General features: G+C 33.6%; 1 protein-coding gene across 1 annotated transcript in view; it reads right to left on the reverse strand.

Moving 5' to 3' along the window:
• The window catches only part of Mip (Myoinhibiting peptide precursor), a 434384-nt gene that overhangs the window by 103957 nt on the left and 310359 nt on the right, over window positions 1-20068 (reverse strand). Inside the window, exon 2 of the mRNA XM_069830320.1 lies at window positions 18102-18574. Coding sequence (XP_069686421.1) covers window positions 18102-18557 — 456 coding nt within the window. The 5' untranslated portion in view covers window positions 18558-18574. The remainder of the gene's footprint in view (window positions 1-18101; window positions 18575-20068) is intronic.

The following is a 20068-nucleotide window of genomic DNA, read 5'->3' on the forward strand; positions in this document are numbered from 1 at the left end:
CGTATGCTTTGACAACGTATTAAACAAAAAAATATTATTCAGTTTTACTTTGACGTATACTTTGACAACGTATTAAACAAAAAATGATTATTCAGTTTCACTTTGACTTTTACTTTGACGTATACTTTGATAACGTATTAAACAAAAAATTATTATTCAGTTTTACTTTGACGTATACTTTGACAACGTATTAAACAAAATATTATTATTCAGTTTTACTTTGACGTATACTTTGACAACGTATTAAACAAAAAATTATTATTCGGTTTTCCTTTCACGTATACTTTGACAACGTATTAAACAAAAAATTATTATTCAGTTTTACTTTGACGTATACTTTGACAACGCATTAAACAAAATATTATTATTCAGTTTTACTTTCACGTAGGTCTATACTTTGACAACGAATTAAACAAAAAAAAAATATTATTCAGTTTTACTTTGACATGAACGCGAAACAGAGCATGTACAATACGTGAGGTACTATAAGATATTAATACAAACTTGGTACTACTTACATACAGGGTGTTAAAAAGGTATCCAACATTTTAGGAGGTGATAGTATGGATCAAAACAAGAACATAATGTCTAATAAACATGAGTTCTACAACACACACTTTCTGCGACTTGAACACTTGTTAATAGGAGGTCCTCAATGTAACGTCCATTCATGGCATGGCATTTCTCTGCCCTGCAATACAGCAAACTATCAGATAATCATACCGCATTTGACATCCCTGGCATGGAATAATGATACGTCGCAAGGAATACTGAAAACAAAAGTCTGGTTGTGGATTTGAACGGGGTTCAGCAGAAATGGTGTTGTGAATTTTCCTAATCAGCATGTGTAGGATGATGAAAATGTCCATGCAGTTGAAGAAACAAGGCATCAGCACTGATTCTCAATCAACTTTTGGACAGGCGTTCTTGGTGATAGATTAATATGGCCATACGTGCTACCACAGAAATTAACTGGGGATCGTTATCAGGACTTTCTTATTAATGTATTAAAACAAATTTCAAAATGTGCGTGATTCTTTACGCCGAAGGGCAGAGGAATACATTGCCATGAATGGACGTCACATTGAGCACCTCCTATGAACAAGTGTTCAGATCTCAGAAAGTATGTGTTGTAGGACCCATGTTTATTAGACATTATTTTCTTGTTTTGATGCATACTAGCACCTCCTAAAATATTGGATACTTTTTAACACCCTGTATACTGATCGACATAGTGAACATGGGTATCGGCGACTGGTAGAATCATACCATGTGACGCCATACGTCTTGACATGCAACTCGCTGCTACCTAAAGTTACCCATACTGGAGAAAGGTCGCTAAGCGTAATAGATTTGTAAATCATGACAGTGACATTATAAGCAATATGTCTAGCCTGACTGTATAAAACAGATCGTTAGATAGAAAACATTTTAGCTCACCTTACATAGGAATATCCTTTATCGCTGCTTTCACACGGACTGACTGATGGCAGCGTGTGAAGTTTAGCGATATTCTTTTCATGATTTTTGGTAGCGCTAGCTAATGCTGCAAAATTCACGTAACCGAGGAACAATAACGCCTCTAATTCGAAAAGCAAGTTCGCTACGTCTTCCAGTATGAATAACAATAATATTTACGGGATATTCTCATGATTTGATAGCGTTAGGCCTGGTTGCAGAAATGCAAATCAAATCTGTCCCTGATCACAAATCATTTCATGTCTGATTTATTTGATTATTCATTGCGTTGTACGAAAGTGAATCTCCAATTAACTTGTCTCGTTTTACTATTTGCTGATTTAAGGGGTTAAGTGCAGCCTACAGCAATAACATTTTTGGAAATATTCAACATTTCTTTCCTCCAGTTACTGTATCTTGTACAATAATGAAAATTGGTATGTATAAAACACCGTTCTTCTCCTATATTAAAAAAAATATTTTGCGATTAAAAAAAAATTTATATATTTTTTCAAAATTCAAAATGGTGGCAGTTTACATACAGTGATGAAGCATTTACCTTATTACTCTGTAATTTGCCATTTACAGCTACATTTTACATATTTTGGTTATGATATCTATATTTATCTATTTTTCATTTATTTTTATTTTGCATTTTTCATTTATATCTATGTCTGTGTCTTTTATTTAGGTAGTATACCTATTTGTCTGTTTTTTTTTTCATTTTTCATTTGTATTTTCACTTGCATCTGTTTTATCTCTTTTTTAATATTGTCTCCAATTTTACGTTCTAAGCAAATATTTGTACTGTCTCTTGTAATTGGGGCTTTGCCCTATTGTAGACATAAATAAATGAATTAAGAAATAAATAACTCATAAACGTGTTAACTTTTTCATGTTCTCTGTCTTTTATTTTATTGCTGAAACTCATGTTTACCATATGCTCTGTCAACTACATTCCTTAATAAATAATATATATTTTTATTTTGTGTTAGAAGATATTTGACCATTTTAAACGAATTTATTTTTTATCAGACAATTTATCAAAGGTATGGAAGCGATCTTACATTATATTGTAGATATAGAGATATGTAAATACACATTAAAAATTTCATAACAGAATATTGAATCGTTTTTTAGTTATATGGGAAACGCTTCATCACTGCACAGTGAACTAAATTTAAAAAAAAAAATAAATAATTGTTTTAAATCGTAGAAATATTTTTTTTAATAATAATGTAACAGAAGGATAGCGTTTTACACATACTAATTTTCATTATTGTACAACATGCAGTAATGTAGGAAAAAAAGGTTGAATATTTCCAAAATTTTACTGCTGTAAGCTGTACCTGACCTCTAAAGAAAGAAATGCATCTGGTGTCAGTGCTACTTAGCAACCACGACCAATTTGATGTTGTTTAAGAGGGATGAAACGAATGGATCGCGTGGCGCTCATCACGAAAACAAATTAATCTGTTTTCTGTAGAAGTAAAAATGGCGAATTCCATCTATGTATATAAACTACAGAATAAAGTAAAAGAAATGACTCGAACTAAAAATGTGGATGATAGTGGAAAAGTATGGTTTGTTTCTCTGTGCTAGACTTTCTTGTAGGTGGAACTTTCTCGCGTCGTCGCGAATACATGAATGTCGATAATCGAATGAGTGTAATGTGAATTGAAAACGACTAAAAATAAGAGCTTGTGTATGCACTGAAATGACGTAAAACCCCGATGAATGCACGAACGCCATTTTATCGATATGGTAAACTCGTTTATTTTTGACGTCATCAACATGTCTTAAATATATTTGTCAATACGTCGCCATCATGGAAGAGATAACTAACGGTGTTCTATTTTCACAATTCTCCTAATACTGAAGATTTAGTCATGTTTATCATTTGAAACAAAACTACAATTTCATCCTGATCGAGGTTCACTTTGAAAGACTTAAGGAATATGATACGGAGTTTGTAACCTCCTTACTTCTCCTAATATTAAAGTAACCTTGTTTTCATTTAACGGAGCGGTGTTGGTGACGGTGAAGAATTGGTGAGATCAAGAAAGAGAAAAAGAGTGTATGTAGAATAACTTACCCTAAAACCAGCCATTTGACTCGGATTTTCCGGAAATTCAATCCTGTTCTCCAGTAGACCTATAGGAGACCAACGATCTAGCCGTTCGACTTATGAATCGGTTACGAATTATGGTACACTAAGCGCTTATAGAGAAATATTTCCTCGAGAACTTCAGTTTGTACATTAAGAGTCGTATTCATAGACGAGACTTTGGACCTAAGTTGACTTTGGAAAGTAAAAAGTCACCATTTTCATATTCACAGTCGACACTTTGAGCAAATTAAACTTCAATCGTGACTTTACTTCGAAGTCGCCGAAAATCTAGACTTTGACTTTGACTTTAGTTCGTGGACATCAGGAAAATGGCTGATATTTTGGAAATTGTTGAATTTGCCGAGAATATTGAAGATATCTAGGAGATTATTAAAGCTGCTCATGTTCCTTAGCGTATTATTATAGATTATAAATTCAAATCAAGGTACAGATTTGATAAACAGACAGTATTAAATATCCTCGTCATGTTTCAACTTTCATTGATGAATAATCAAAGAGGATTATCTGTTACACCAATAAATAATACAACTTATTTCATCGCGATTTTATACTCTATAGGTAAGGATTAATAGCCTAATATTGATTCTTACTATTTAATTCTATAAAGAATAGGTTATACAGTTGGAAATTCTGTTAATTTATAATCCTTGTGGTCGTTATAATAATGTTTTTCCGCATATAGATTTCAGATAATTTTTAAATAGTTTCTGCAGACATGCAGGGAATAACTCTGCCAACTGTCAGCAGGATAATAGCTATGCTTCTTTCATAGTCTGTCATTGGTGGAATCTTATCTTCCATATCTTCACAACAAAATTATTTTACAGTGAAATAATATCAAGGCTTAATGTGAAACTAACGTAACTACAATGGATGTTTTATTCACAACAAAATTCTTAACAGGCAATACTATTTCAGATAAACTATACCATCATGTTTTGTGGTTATGAATTGCGTTATATACAAGACTGTTCAAACTGAGTTACGATTTTTTGTGGCCCGGTAGAAGAACAAATTATTATCGATTGGTGTAAAGACCTAAAAATGTCAATTTTTGTACTTTGTTAATTTCACAATAAGCCCTCGAATAATATTATTCTTATGTAAAGCTGCAAGAACGATTAACAATTGCTTAACATGCACCGATGTTCAATTGTTTCATTGATTTGTGACTCAAAAGATGGCTTTGATTGTGGCAATGCCTACTCTATTTTAACTATCTATTAATTTAATTCGTTTAGAAGGCAGTGATTTTTATTGCCAACATTAAAACAAGGTCGTCAAATCTCGACTTACCGAAGTCAAAGTCAAAGTCTCAGAAGTATTGTCTTTGAAAGGACTCTTAACGAAGTTAAACTTTACTACGAAAGTCGACTTTGGGAAGTCTTCATCCAAAGTCTCGTTGATGAATACGGCCCTAAATGTATTTCAGTTCATAATTTATTCAATTCATGAATAGTTTGCCTTAACCCTTAAATTCGCAAAGTATCCTATAGGATACAACAGATTAATAGGCTATCTATATATATTATTTGAACTGGTAATGGAAATTACGGGAAAACGGCTGGGCGGATTTTAATAAATGACTCCTGATTTTGAAGCTCAAAACCCGACGTTTTTTCAGAAAAATAGTAACTTTCAGTGAAGCGTTAGTTTTCCTACATAATTTTCATATTTTCCAAAATCCATCTCTCGTCTGTTTTGAGAACTAATTGCATCATTTCAGAATAAAACAAAACACACACTAGCCTACAATAAACAATAGGCTATTACACGAAGGCCATGACCTGCAGGATTGCTGACATATTTAGAGCTCAAATTCAATTGGTTATTAAAAATTTCAAGGCTTTCTGAAAATAATTTACAGGTCTGATTGTGCGGTGTGTAATTTTAGGCGTACATCTGTGTATTGGATATTAAAATCTATAAAACTTGAGATGGTTTATAATTAATGCCATGATGCGACTACTTTTCATTAATTATACGTATTAATGCTATATTGATGATATGAAAGTGAAACGTTTGGGGTTATATAAATAGACGTAGAGAATATATGAAATTAGATCTTCATTTCTATAATTTACTGAATGGCGGCTATGTAGTATATAACTACAAAACTTGCGTAAGGTAATAATATTGTTATTAAAAATGAAAATATTTTTATAGTTATTAATCAAGTGGAGTTGGGTCTTTTACATATACTTAATGGCGGTGTGGTGTAGATATTTATATGCGTCATTCTCTTCAGTATTGGCTCGAGAGAGCGAAAAAATTACAGTTCCTAAGGAAAAACAAAAACTTACTGATAAAATAAGAGACCTAAAAATGTTGTAGTCTCTCTATCATTTCAGCAAGATCTCTTAGCAGGATGAAATGATTTTACCCTCTACATTTCAAGCTCTCCATGTAGCAGATATACCAAGATGCAAACCTGATATTTTTTTAATTTTCGCGCACAATTCACAATGACCTGAATTAGCTATCATTTAGACCCTCATGAAAAACCCACTGACCGTTCTGACATTGTTATTTGCGTTTTCACGTTGAAACTCAAAACCTGAAGGTGGATAGGTTCAAGAAAATGTATTTGGCATAAAAAAACATTCAGAGGGAATTTGTTTCATTATTATGGAAGAAAATAACTTTCACAATGTCTGGTTTCTTTATTGAAATTAAATTATCTGATTTTTTTTTATTTGAACGTATAATTTACTTAGTTTGCGGCATTTGCTGCACAAGCCACTAGTATGCTATAATTTTAATAGAACAATAGAAAAAAATTGGTAGGAAAATTAAAATTTCACAATACTATAATACTCTACGACATATAAAATATGGACATTGCGATAGTTGTTTTCTTTACAGTCCGACACGGTTTAATAAACTAGTGTGAGAAATGAAGTTTTGCCAATTTAAGGGTTTGTCTTGATTTTGAAGTTCATCACGTGCCTTTTTTAACAAAAAAGCCGCCCTAAATAAGGGTTCGAATAGATCGGCCTACTAATCAATTCATAAATAATAAACATTAAAACCAATTGTGTGACAATTTGAATGGAAAAAGAAAACATTAAGATAAATGATACGAAAACATAGGAAATCATCTATTTATACTAATAATAAATCTGTAGCCGAAATTTTTCTGGTAATTTTCGATTTTCCAAAAATAATTGATCCTAACATATATAATTAACCACCCTGAAACCGAAAATCGCTTTTTTGAAATTTTTGTTTGTATGTCTGTCTATTTGTCTTGTCTGTCTGAGTCTATATGTTTGTTACCTTTTCACGCGATAATGGATGAACGGATTTCGATGAAAATTGGAATATAAATTAAGTTCGTTGTAACTTAGATTAAAGGCTATATGACATTCAAAATACATTATTTAAAAGGGGGGTTATAAGGGGGCCTGAATTAAATAAATCGAAATAACTCGCTTATTATTGATTTTTGTGAAATATGTTACATAACAACAGTTTCTTTGAAACTGATTTATGATAAGTTTTATTCTCTGAAAAATTTTGATAGGACTGATATTTAATGAGATAAATGAGTTTTAAAATAAAAATAACTGCCATCTAAGGCGGTGTATTGAAATAAAAAATAAATGACTTCGTCTATAAGGGGCCTTGGACACAACAATCGAAAGCTATGAAAGATAGCCTACAGAGAATGTTTCTGTGTTTGTATGAAGTAATATATCGGAAGCTAAATTAGCCGATTGTATAATTAATTATTATTTCATCATTGGAAAGTGTAGTTTCTCTGGAAGGACATAATCCTATAATGTTATTACAGTAACTTTTAAGTGAATTGAGGACAGGTAAGATTAAAATAGCTTCTTATGCACAGAAAACTTGATAGGTTATTCTGTATATTCATTTCCTGTATTTCTTATAATAATATTTATGAACATATTCATTTTTATCTCAGAGAATTAACGAACAACGAGAGTGTATTGATTTAGTATGCAGTAATATTACGTTAGCTTAGCAATCCATTATTTTATAATTCAAATTTTAACTATGCTCAATTGAATCGTGTTAAAATACATAAAATACATATGCAATAAATGCAATGCAAAAAAATTGGGTAATGAGCCAAACAGATTATGTTACGCTGTTGTAAAAGTTGTTCCTCCTGAGATTCAAGAGCTCCCACAACAAATTAAAAACTTTCTAATTTGAGTATATCCGTTATCAACACACTTTTTCATAATATAATATAATATAAACATAATAATAAATCTGTAGCCAAACTTTTTCTGTTAATTTTCGCTTTTCCAAAAATAATTGGTAATAACAATTAAGAAAAATGTTAAAGGAATTGTCATTGCACCAAATGAGTGGTCTCTGGATCAAAATGATCGCATTTTAATATTTTAAATACAATTTGAATTAAGTAACATATTAAACGTTTTATCCTTCTATCAAACACTGATGTTCCCTGGATCAAATGTCCTATTTTAATTATGTAATTACTTTATATTTATTTCTAACGGGTGCAGCGGAGCTCACGGGTACGGCTAGTTTACAATAAAATTTGTTGGGTACAAATGATTACTAATTATAGCTAAGGATGATTTTAACACATGAGATCCTATGGCATCAATCATTGGATCACAAATTTTAAATTGTTTAAGTTGATTTAAAGTTTTCGTGGGATAGTGCCACGGGCACCGAACATGAGCCCAAAAACTGTCCAATGTGTGATGCTCCAAGATGCTGACAACAAGACTCATATAGGACTTGTTTTTCACGACACACCTCTTGTGGCTGTTGCTCATGCATCTCGAAACGGATTATGGGATCAAGAATGACACCCTCATCCTTCTGCCGATCAATTATGATGATATCAGCACGTCTAGTAGAGCCATCAGAAGAGACGCAACCAACCTCCTCATAAACCTCATACGAAGCATTCTGACGGATTGAAGATGCGATGAGAGAACGAACCGTATTATATCTGTTGATTCGGAGCAATTCTCCATGATGGCAGAAACCCAAGACTTGAGAAAGCGTTTCTTGGTCGTCGCATCTTCTGCAACGGGTTAGTTAGTTAGAAGCTAGTTATGTGTATGATAAATAATTTTACCTAATTCATCAGGCACAACCATCATTATCGTCATTACGAAAATCATCATATTGCAAAACCTCTTGTCTAGCAGTTACTTTTTTTATCACATAATATTTTAGATCTGCAATAGGTGAACCAAAAATTAATTGATAACCTATATTATACCACATATTGTATTGTATTTATTAACATTCCACGGTATTCTTGCTTTACCGCTATAATATGGAACAAGTCAAATAATTTTACTACTATAAAGTCTTAATTTATAGTCAAAGTCTAGTTGAAATGTATACAGACGAGGTTTATAATATAGTCTACTAGTACAACACAAAGTTTTAGTATCAATTTCATGAAGCGTTGTTGAATGTCATTAATTCATCTACAGAACAGAAGGCGTGAGAAATTAGGTACTTCTTTAATTTGGCCCTAAATAATCTTATGTTTTGAGTTTAATTTTTAATATCGATAGGGAGGCTATTAAAATTTTTAGTGCCATATAACGTACTCCTTTTTGATAACACGATAGACTTGCCGATGGACTATGAAAGTGATTATTTGTCGCGTATTTATGCTATGAACTGTTGAATTAGTTACAAACTTTCACGATTACATACGAGGAAGATTATTAATTAAAAAATATATTCACAAGGCATGGACATTATTTGTAGTTTTATTTAAATAATCCGACACAATTTCCTAGATTTGTTACCTACTATTATTCTTATTAGGCCTACTCTTTTTTTTGTAGTAGGAATATACTGTTACTATTTGTGGAATTTCCCCAGAATATTATTCCAAAACTCATTACCAAGTGGAAGTATGCAAAGTATATTGTTTTTAAGGTATTTAAGATATTTACTATCTTTTTGCTGGGTAACTTTCGGTGCTGGACCCCGAACTCATTTCACCGGCATTATCACCTTCATTTCATTCAGACGCTAAATAACCTAGATGTTGATACAGCGTCGTAAAATAACCCAATAAAATAAATTTACTATCTTTTGCATATATCTAATAGCAATACATGCTGAATTTAGTAATTTCTTTAATATTATTTTTCCAATTAATATGATGTTTCCAATTTAACGCATTATTGATTTTTAAGCCAAGAAATTTGGTTGTTGTTGTTGTTGTTTTTAATAGGGACCTATTGTTAATTATTGCGTTTGAAATTCTACGAGGTTGAATTTGGACAGGATTTAAATTAAATTAATTAAATTACATTATTTTACAGTTTTGTTACAATTTAATACGAATTTATTGACTGAGAACCAGTCACATATTTTGAAGAGAATTTCCTCTGTTGAAGATTGGAATGTATTTGCAGTTATTGGCTGTAATTACTAATCTTGTGTCACCTGCAAATAGCATGGGATGCCCTACACCTTTTTTTAGGGGAGCAAGATCATTTATGAACACTAGAAAGAGTAGGGGACCTAATATTGGTCCTTGAGGAATTCCATTATTAATAGTTCCCCATGTCGAGGTAGATTTCATAGTTGTATTGATTGCGACTTCCTGTTTCCTACTCTTAGATGTGAGTGAAACCATTGGTGTGCAACGCCTTTAATTCCATAATAATCTAATTTGTCTAGCAGCATTTTATTATATACGTGTTAAAGTCTATAATACAGATAGTCATATTGTATGTTACTTTGTGTCATTATACTGGATTATTATAAAAGTAATATAGTTGAAATTAATTCTGTCAAACAAATTCAGCAATCAAGATGAACTAAGCGGCTATACAATTAGGATTTAGTCTGTGCACGTGTCTGTCTGTTGTCCATATTCCACAGTAAGTGTGTATTGGCTCCACTGCTGAGAGTGCACCCTCATCTGTCCGCAGTCCTTGAGATAACCATTCCGGTTCAATTTTCATCTTATTTAATGCAAGTATTGAAAATTTGTAGCTATTTTTTTAATCAGCTGTCTTCAATTATTAAAATACTAGCCGTACCCGTGCGCTCCGCTGCACCCGTTAGAAATAAATATAAAGTAATTACATAATTAAAATAGGACATTTGATCCAGGGAACATTCGTGTTTGATAGAAGGATAAATCGTTTAATATGTTACTTAATTTAAATTGTATTTAAAATATTAAAATGCGATCATTTTGTTCCAGAGACCACTCATTTGGTGCAGTGACAATTCCTTTAACATTTTTCTTAATTGTTATTACCAATTACTTTTGGAAAAGCGAAAATTAACAGAAAAATTTTGGCTACAGATTTATTATTATGTTTATATTATATTATATTATACTAGCTGAAAGTACCCGGCGTTGCCCGGGTTTTCCTTTCTGCTTCTGTTTTCAAATGAACTGTTTGTTAAATTTTCGAAAGTTTCGGAGACCCAACTATAGACAACCAAAAGGAATTGTTTTACTAAGCTTTCCTCGCACATAAAGATGAATCTTTACTTAACTTCACTTATATGAATTAATACTCCTTAGCCAAATGCCTGCCAGGTTTAACTAAATTTAAAACAATTGTATATCAGGCACCGAAAAGAAAATATTTCATCATGTGCCTGACGTTCAACTTTGTTTTAAATTTATATATTTATTTGTTTTGTTTATTTATCTCTGCCGGTCAGTCACCGCTAAATTTCAAGTGCTTTATCTTAGTCGTGGCTGTCAGCGTATTAAACACCATTAATTTTTCTGCTGTCTCCTTTCCTCCCCGCCACAAATGTGACGTTGTACGACTACAGAGGGGAAGAAAAAATAATTGTAAGATCTGTACATTTAACTGAAGCTGTGCTGACATACATTTCACGTAATTTCATGTCTATGTGTGCTTTCACTTGAATTTCAGAGACAGCTGATGGTAATTAGAGAATTCTCTTGTTTCCAGTCTTAATCGTTGAGGTGTCATCGTGAGCCGAAATTTATCTATCGGTCGTACCAAAAATAATAATATTTTGAAAGACATATGTTATAGAAAATGAAGTGACCGTTCTTTCCACAATGCTTGACATACTACACTGGCAACATGATTACACAGATAAAATTTCGCAATAACACATTATTGGACATGGGCAATAATATTTTGAAAGATATATATTTTAGAATTAAGTAGTATATCGAAATGATAGCCGTCCAAATCTTGGATTTAAAATATCGGTATCCCAATCAATTCAAATGAACAAAAATAAAGAAGATATAAATTAATGCCTTATTTTCAGTGGGCTTGCGTATATTCACATACTACATTAGGAACATGACAAAAGTCTCATTGATATGCATACAATTCGTTTTCCCGTCTTTTGTATAAATGTGTATATATGTTTAGGTGTGCTCACTTGAAAGCAAGTTACGCAATTATTGACAGTGTGAAAAACACGGAGATTTAAGTGAATGTCTGCAACTTTGAGTGACTAACCTTGAGTTTTATTTTACTACGGTCATTACGAATGCTAGATGCACTGAAATGGCAGTTACTTAAAATCGAATGGCATGTTACTGGCTATCATAAGAATATGTGGGATTATGAAAAAGTGTGTTGATAACGGATGTACTCGAATTAGAAAGTTTTTAATTTGTTGTGGGAGCTCTTGAATCTCAGGAGGAACAACTTTTACAACAGCGCAACATAATCTGCTTGGCTCATTACCCAATTTTTTTGCATTGCATTTATTTCATATATATTTTATGTATTTTAACACGATTAAATTGAGCATAGTTAAAATTTGAATTATAAAATAATAGATTGCTAAGCTAACGTACTATTAATGCATACTAAATCAATACACTCTCGTTGTTCGTTAATTCTCTGAGATAAAAATGAATATGATCATAAACATTATTATAAATACAGGAAATAAATAAACAGAATAATCTATCAAGTTTTCTGTGCATAAGAAGCTATTTTAATCTTACCTGTCCTCAATTCACTCACAAGTTACTGTAATAACATTATAGCATTATGTCCATCCAGAGAAACTACATTTTCCAATGATGAAATAATAATTAATTATACAAATCGGTTAATTTAGCTTCCGATATTACTTCATACATACACAGAAACATTGTCTGTAGACTGTTTCATAGCTTTCGATTGTTGTGTCCAAGGCGCCTTATAGACGAAGTCATTTGTTTTTTATTTCAATACACTGCCTTAGATGTCAGTTATTTTAATTTTAAAACTCATTTATCTCATTAAATATCAGTCCTATCAAAATTTTTCAGAGAATAAAACGTATCAGAAATTATTGTTAAAGAAACATTTGTTATGTAACATATTTCACAAAAATCAATAATAAGCGAGATATTTCGATTTATTTAATTCAGGCCCCCTTATAACCCCCTTTTAAATAACGTATTTTGAATGTCATATAGCCTATAATCTAAGTTACAACGAACTTAATTTATATTCCAATTTTCATATAAATCGGTTTAGCCATTATCGCGTGAAAAGGTAACAAACATACAGACAGACAGACAAACAAAAATTTCAAAAAAGCGATTTTCGGTTTCAGGGTGGTTAATTATATATGTTAGGGCCAATTATTTTTGGAAAATCGAAAATTACCAGAAAAATTTCGGCTACAGATTTATTATTATTATAGATTATTTAAAGCTTGTAAGGATAGATTTTGAGAAGTTTTCATAAAACTTAAGAGTTTGCTCAACAAATTTGATATTTGATATTTGATATATTTGGTCACAGCACTTCTTTACATGTAATGGTGTACCTCACATTTCTGTATCCGGTGCCACCATTAACACTTACATTAACACATATTTGCAGTACATGTCTACACAACTTCTACCAATTGAACTATGTCCTTTTTTTTATTATTACTTGTTCAATCTCCCTTTCAGTATTTCTCCTACATTTCGTTTGCTATTCTCTATGTGATCATTAATCGTAATATATCTAAATTTATATATGCCTTTGAAACCCCCTTTTTCCTCTAACTACTATTCACTAAGATTTCAATTTCACTTATTCTCTACAAATTATCATATTGACTTATTTGCCTTACTTGTTCTTTGACCTTTTCTCCTATCTGTCTCTTATATTCATTTACTGTTCCAACGTTCAAATGTCAGTACTAATTTTATGCTGTCACTTGTTCATTTCTTTTAACCCTTTTTCACTTTTCACTCATTCATATTTGCGCTCACTTTCAACTTTCTCTCTATTCCACTTACACCTAAACCTTTCACAATACTCTCACTTCCTATAAATCTTATATTTCTCTCTACACATCAGCTTATACACTTTCTCGCTCCCCTATACTTCTCTATCATTTACAATTACAATTACCCTTTACTAGCACTTTTTGATCATATCCCCACATTTTTTAATCGTATCTAATAACATTGCTATATCCTCAGCTGTCGCAGGTTCTGACCTTTCTTTACTGCTTGTCTCTGCTTTATTTCTATCTCTGTCTTTCTTTCTATTTCCTTCTTCTTCTTCTATTCCTCTTTTATTCCCCCCCACGCTTTCACTTCCACATCCTAGATTTCCACTCACACTCGCACCCTTAATCTTTTCACTACTTTCTTCCCTATCACTTCCTGACTCTTGGTTTCTCTTTTTATCCCCACTCGCCTTTTTTCTAACACCTGTGCTTCTTGTTCCGTTATTGTCAGCATTCCTTCTGGAGTGCGCTAACATTACTGCCATCGTATGGAGACTAGGAATCTGCTTACGCTGCTTGATCACGTTACACTTATCTTCTCGATGTGTCATCACCTCTACACTTCCTCGTACGTCAGCATGTGGGTTTCTGAACTCACTACTATTCGCTCCTGTTATCATGTGATCTGCGACAATGACTTGTTCCGTCCTTGAAGTTGGGATGATTTTCTTCTGCTCCTTCCCTTCGCTCATGTAGCAAACGTCGACTTTGTCCTCTTTCGTTCTTCTCGTTAGTCCAAATTCTGGATGATCTTCATTCCTCAGGCAGAACTCCAGATCATACCATTTTCCGTTCACTTTCAATTTATCTTCGTACATTTTAGCAAAGTGACCCTTCGCCCTCGCTGCTTTCATATAAGGTAGTAGTCGCTTTCTTCTATTTCTTACTTCAAATGACATATCTGTTTCCACCCTCACTCCTGAACCCCGGAGCCGTCCTAGATTGTTCAGAATAACTTCCCTTACTTTTGTATTCTTGAGGCTCAAGAAGATAGGCCTTTTATTTCCTTTCCCTAATCTGTACGTATGGTCGACATGTTCTTCTCTCAACTCTATATTAAAGATAACTTCACATAAATCTCTCACTTTCTTAAAGGTATCCATCTCTTTTTCCCGGCCCCTTTCTTCAACCCCGAAAATTATTAAGTTATCTTTTCTCAACTTGAGGTCGTATCCACTCATCTTCTTCTTTAATTTGTTATTCTCTTCTATCAACTCTTCTATCTTTTCACAGATGTTATCTACTTTTAGTCTTAAAGCCTGGTTCTTCATATCTACTTCTACTTGATTCAAGCCTGCATTATTATTCCGTTCCTCTCTACTTAATTCACTTACTTTATCATTTCCTGATGTCTCTTTCCGTAACCACTGTTCCATCTTCTCTTACTGTAATCTTCGTTTCTTCCTCAGGCCAATAGCCTTTATACTGTGTAAGCGATTTGTGCACACGCGACTGCTCTCTCCGGCTTTCTGCTGTAAACTGCTTAACAAATTAGACTGTTGGCTGATAGCGGATTTTCTTTTAGGTAGGTTTTCGCTTTCATGAGAACCTCTGTTACCTTAATATCACTAATTCTTGGTCTTTCCGATTTAATTTTATCATGAACTTCACATGCAAACATATTAATTAATGCAGGATATGTAATCATTAATCAGATGAATTTTTGTCCAAAACGTTTTTAATCTGGCAGCGAAGTTTCCTCCACATTCATAATAAATTTGCTTCAAACCACTTCTTGTTTCAAGACCTAAAATATTTTCCTGTAACTTGGAAAATATGTGTATCTTAATAAATAAGCCAAACGGCTAATAAACTTCAGCGTATTTTTCAAGCTTCATTCTGTACATAATCACATAGAAAGGAATTGCTTTACCTTTAAAAAACTAATTCCAGTTCTTCAAACATTCCATAGCCACTAATTGTTAATTCATCTTGATTGCTAAATTTGTTCAGAAATAAAATCTATTATTTTCAACTACTAGTACTCATACTCATATATTAGTTAGTACTTTATAATAACTATATAATCATCGATATTATTATAATCTCATTTGGAATCTGTATCAGTATTATTTATCTTAATCGTCATGATCATTGTCGCGTCAAGTTTCAAAATCAGTAGTCCTACCACCGAAGAATTTCAGTACATAAGTTTAGTTAAAATATTTGTAGGTTTGTAGTGCGCAGAGTGGGATAAAATTTCCATCTTTATACAACCAATCATTCTAAATTCAGTGGTATAAAAGACAACTAATTAGTTTCAAATCTAGATGCAAAATAAAGGCCCTAACTGATAACCTATTTTCCCACTTCGCTAAAATGTATCTCAGACTTAAAGTGCACATTAATTTCTACGATCTTCACTCTTATGTTTTTCATTTCCTAAAGTTATCAAGTAATGTAGGCTATATTGTAAATTCTGAAGCAAAATTTAATTAAATATTTCACTCTTAGTGAAACAGAAAAAAAAAGTTGAATATTGATTAACAAAATTTTTCATTTTGTTTCCTCGTGATATGTGTGCGATATTCTTAACCAGTAGTCCTACTAGGATGTAGAAAACACTGTAAAAATTTAATGTAAATCGATTCAGTAATTTTAGAAAAAAATGCACTGAAGTTTGAAAAATATCAACTTACGGAATACTGCATTTAAATAGAAAGAAGGAAGTGTGAAATACATGCGCTCTCAAATTTAAAGAGGCCATTTAAAGGGCTTATCTACAGAGATACCCGCACAATATATCTGCTGTCTTAAAGAGCATGTTTTGTACTTTTTAAAACAAAATAAAAAACCGTATTTTTGACCCCTAATCACTACCCGGTCCCCTTAATACCTTTACAACCACCACCACCACCACCACCACCAATACCAGGACCATCGTCATATTGAAACGAAACATGGTTTTCAATCTATTTTTGTCATAAACATCATATGATCTGCTAAAGGTGAATTATTAGTCTTTTGTGTAAAATGTCAACAATGTCACATAGAGTATATAAAAAACTAGTGGCTTGTGCAGCAAATGCTGCTGCAAACTAAGTTCGTTAGACGTTCAAATAAAAATTTTTCAGATTTATTTTCAATGAAGAATACTTGTCCTTTTGATAGTTATTTGCTTCCATAATAATGAAACATACTCCCTCTGAATGGATTTTTTTAGGCCAAATACTTTTTCTTCAACCTATCCAACTTCAGTTTTTGAGTTTCAACGCGAAAACGCAAGTAACAATGCCAGGACGATAGCAGTAGCTATTTCAGGTCATTGTGGATTGTAGGCAAAAGTTAAAAAAATGTCAGGTTTGCTAAGCTTTCGAACAATAGCATTTTCGTATAGCTGCTACATGTAGAACTTGAAATGTAAAGCGTAAAATCATTTTATCCTACTAAGAGATCTTGCTGAAATGATCTGGAGACTATAAAATTTTCTAGGCATCTTATTTTATCAGTAAGTAATACCTTTTTATCTTTCCTTAGGAACTGTAATTTTTGCGCTCTCTCGAGCCAATACTGAAGACACATATCAATATCTACACTACACCACCATTAAGTATATGAAAAAGACCCAACCCCACTGGGTTAATAAGTATAAAAATATTTGATTTTTAATAACGATATTATTATCTTACTTAAGTTTTTTAGTTATATATAGCAGCCAATCAGTAAATTATTGAAATGAAGATCTAAATTAAGATATTCTCTACATTTACTTACATAACCTCAGAACGTTTCACTTTCATGTCATCAATATAACATCAATATTATGTACAATTAATGAAAAATAGATGCATCATGATATTAACTATAATAATATTTAATTTCTGATGGTAATAATATCATCAAACCACCTCAAGTTTCGTAGATTTGAATATCCAATACACAGCTGTACTCAGAAAATTGTACACTGCAGAATCAGTTTTTAATAACAAATTGAATTGAACTCTAAATATGTCGGCAATCCTGCAGGTCATGGTCTTCGTGTAATAGCCTATTGTTTATTGTAGTGTGTATTTTGTTCTGAAATTCAATCAAGTCGGCCGTGATTCAATAAAATTAGTTCTCAAAACTGAGAACAGATGGATTTTGGAAAATAGGAAAATTATGTAGGAAAATTGACATTTCATTGAAAACTACCATTTTTCCGAAAAACTTTGGATGCCAGGCATGAAAATGAGGGGTCACTCATTAAAATCCGTTCAGCCGTTTTCCCGTAATTTCCATTACCAGTTCAAATTATATATAGATATGTGCAGTAATTTTCATTTGTATGGATTCTTACCTGCAGGTCCTGCCATCCTCGTTTTCCCCAGCCTCCCTGAAGATCTTGCCAGCCCCGTTTGCCCCAGCCTCCCTGAAGATCTTGCCAGCCCCGTTTGCCCCAACCGCCTTGAAGATCTTGCCATCCTCGCTTTCCCCATCCTCCTTGAAGATCTTGCCATCCCCTCTTGCCCCATCCTCCTTGAAGATCCTGCCAGCCTCTCTTGCCCCAGCCTCCTTGAAGATCCTGCCATCCTCTCTTGCCCCAGCCTCCTTGAAGGTCACGCCACGCACGCTTGTCTTCTTCTGGGCCCTGTCCCTGTGCTGCCACGTCTTGCGCCGGACTCAGAGCCTCACCGCTCGACCCTGATCCTGGCGGTGCTCTAGCTGCGTCTGGGATAGGGTCTCCTTGAGAGCTGGGTGATACGCTGACGAAGAGAACCCACAGAAGGGCGCCCGTTACAACAGAGTACTTCATCGTGTCGGGGGTGGGGTCTGAAACACAATGAATTATACAGAATTTAAAGAACACCATTTATAAAAACTAAAGTATTCAATAAGTAATGGCAACAATACTGAAAATGAACGCTCATAGCGGTGATCATCGGAATCTTTTACTACGTAATGAAGGAGCGATTGTTGCATGATTGTGAAATATTAAATGTCTTTAAGTAACTATAAAGAGATTAATAGAAGAATTTCATCGGCATCGAAGGCGTTCTGGAGCCTGAAGTTCATATGGACGGACAAGACAATCAACCGCAATCTCAAGTTCGAGGCACTATACTAAAAGCCAGGTTATGAACCGACTAAACAGGAAGTAGTTGGGATGACGAGAGGAAAGTGCGGGTTAGAGGGGTACTCTGTGCAGTGATGACACGTTGAGTGTGGGGGGTGGAGGGGAGAAGGAGAACGGAGCTTTTCATTGGACCTTGCGTGAAAATGTCGTCTGCTAACGAAAATCTGGCAACGGAATCACGGAGACAATGTAACCAAACTTCCCAGTTCATTTGCAGTACCACGTGCATTACGAGTCGCATTTCGTACCATCGTCATTAGCTCGTGCTTTCTTAAAAACAGTAATTTTAATTACTAATATTGTTGATAGTGTTATCGAGAACTATATATAGTAGTTATTTTAAACAAATCGGTGACAAACGCTGAACACGCTTTGAATCTCGCGCCACTATGTGGCAACAGAGCTCAGAAAGAGAGCAACAGAACGTTGCTTCCGGTTTAGTCGGTTCATAACCTGGCTTTTAGTATAGAGACATATACGGTATAATTCCAGTTTTGCTATACGGCTGCCAAACTTGGACATTGTCCGAGAAACAACGGTCAAGTATACAAACATGCCAGAGGAAGATGCAAAGAAAAATATTGGGCATCACGCTACGAGACAGAATGACAAATGAAACACTTCACAGACTGACGAACACTACTGACGCAGCAGAACGAGACACGGCAACGAAGTGGACCTGGGGGGGGGGGACATGTGGCGAGACTGCACCAGACAAGATGGACCCATGCAGTCACGATGTGGGACCCCTACGTTGAAAGGAGAGGACATGGAAGACCACGGCTCAGATGTCTGACGTGTTTGCCAAGTATACACGACAAGCTCGCCTGGATTGGCTCACCAAGAGAGTACACTTGAGCCATCCCTGTCGAGGGGGTTCTAACCCAATCACAGGAGGTCTTTGCCAAACATGGGACATTCATTCATTCATTCATTCATTCATTCATTCATTCATTCATTCATTCATTTTGCGAATATAGGGACTGTTTCTTATTTGTAAAATATTCAGTAAGTATGAACAAAGATGTTTCATAAAAATACAAGTTACAATACGAAAAAAATGCAACCCAGTGCTTTACGGCGTTGCAAGAACTATAACGAACTATTGCAAGAGGCATTCGCTTTCAATCGAGAGTTGACATCCAAAGAGCTTTATATCGATCAGTGAAGTAGAGATCCAGAAATGATGC

Source organism: Periplaneta americana, chromosome 1, assembly GCF_040183065.1.
Source record: "Periplaneta americana isolate PAMFEO1 chromosome 1, P.americana_PAMFEO1_priV1, whole genome shotgun sequence".
Classification (NCBI taxonomy): Eukaryota; Metazoa; Arthropoda; class Insecta; order Blattodea; family Blattidae; genus Periplaneta; species Periplaneta americana.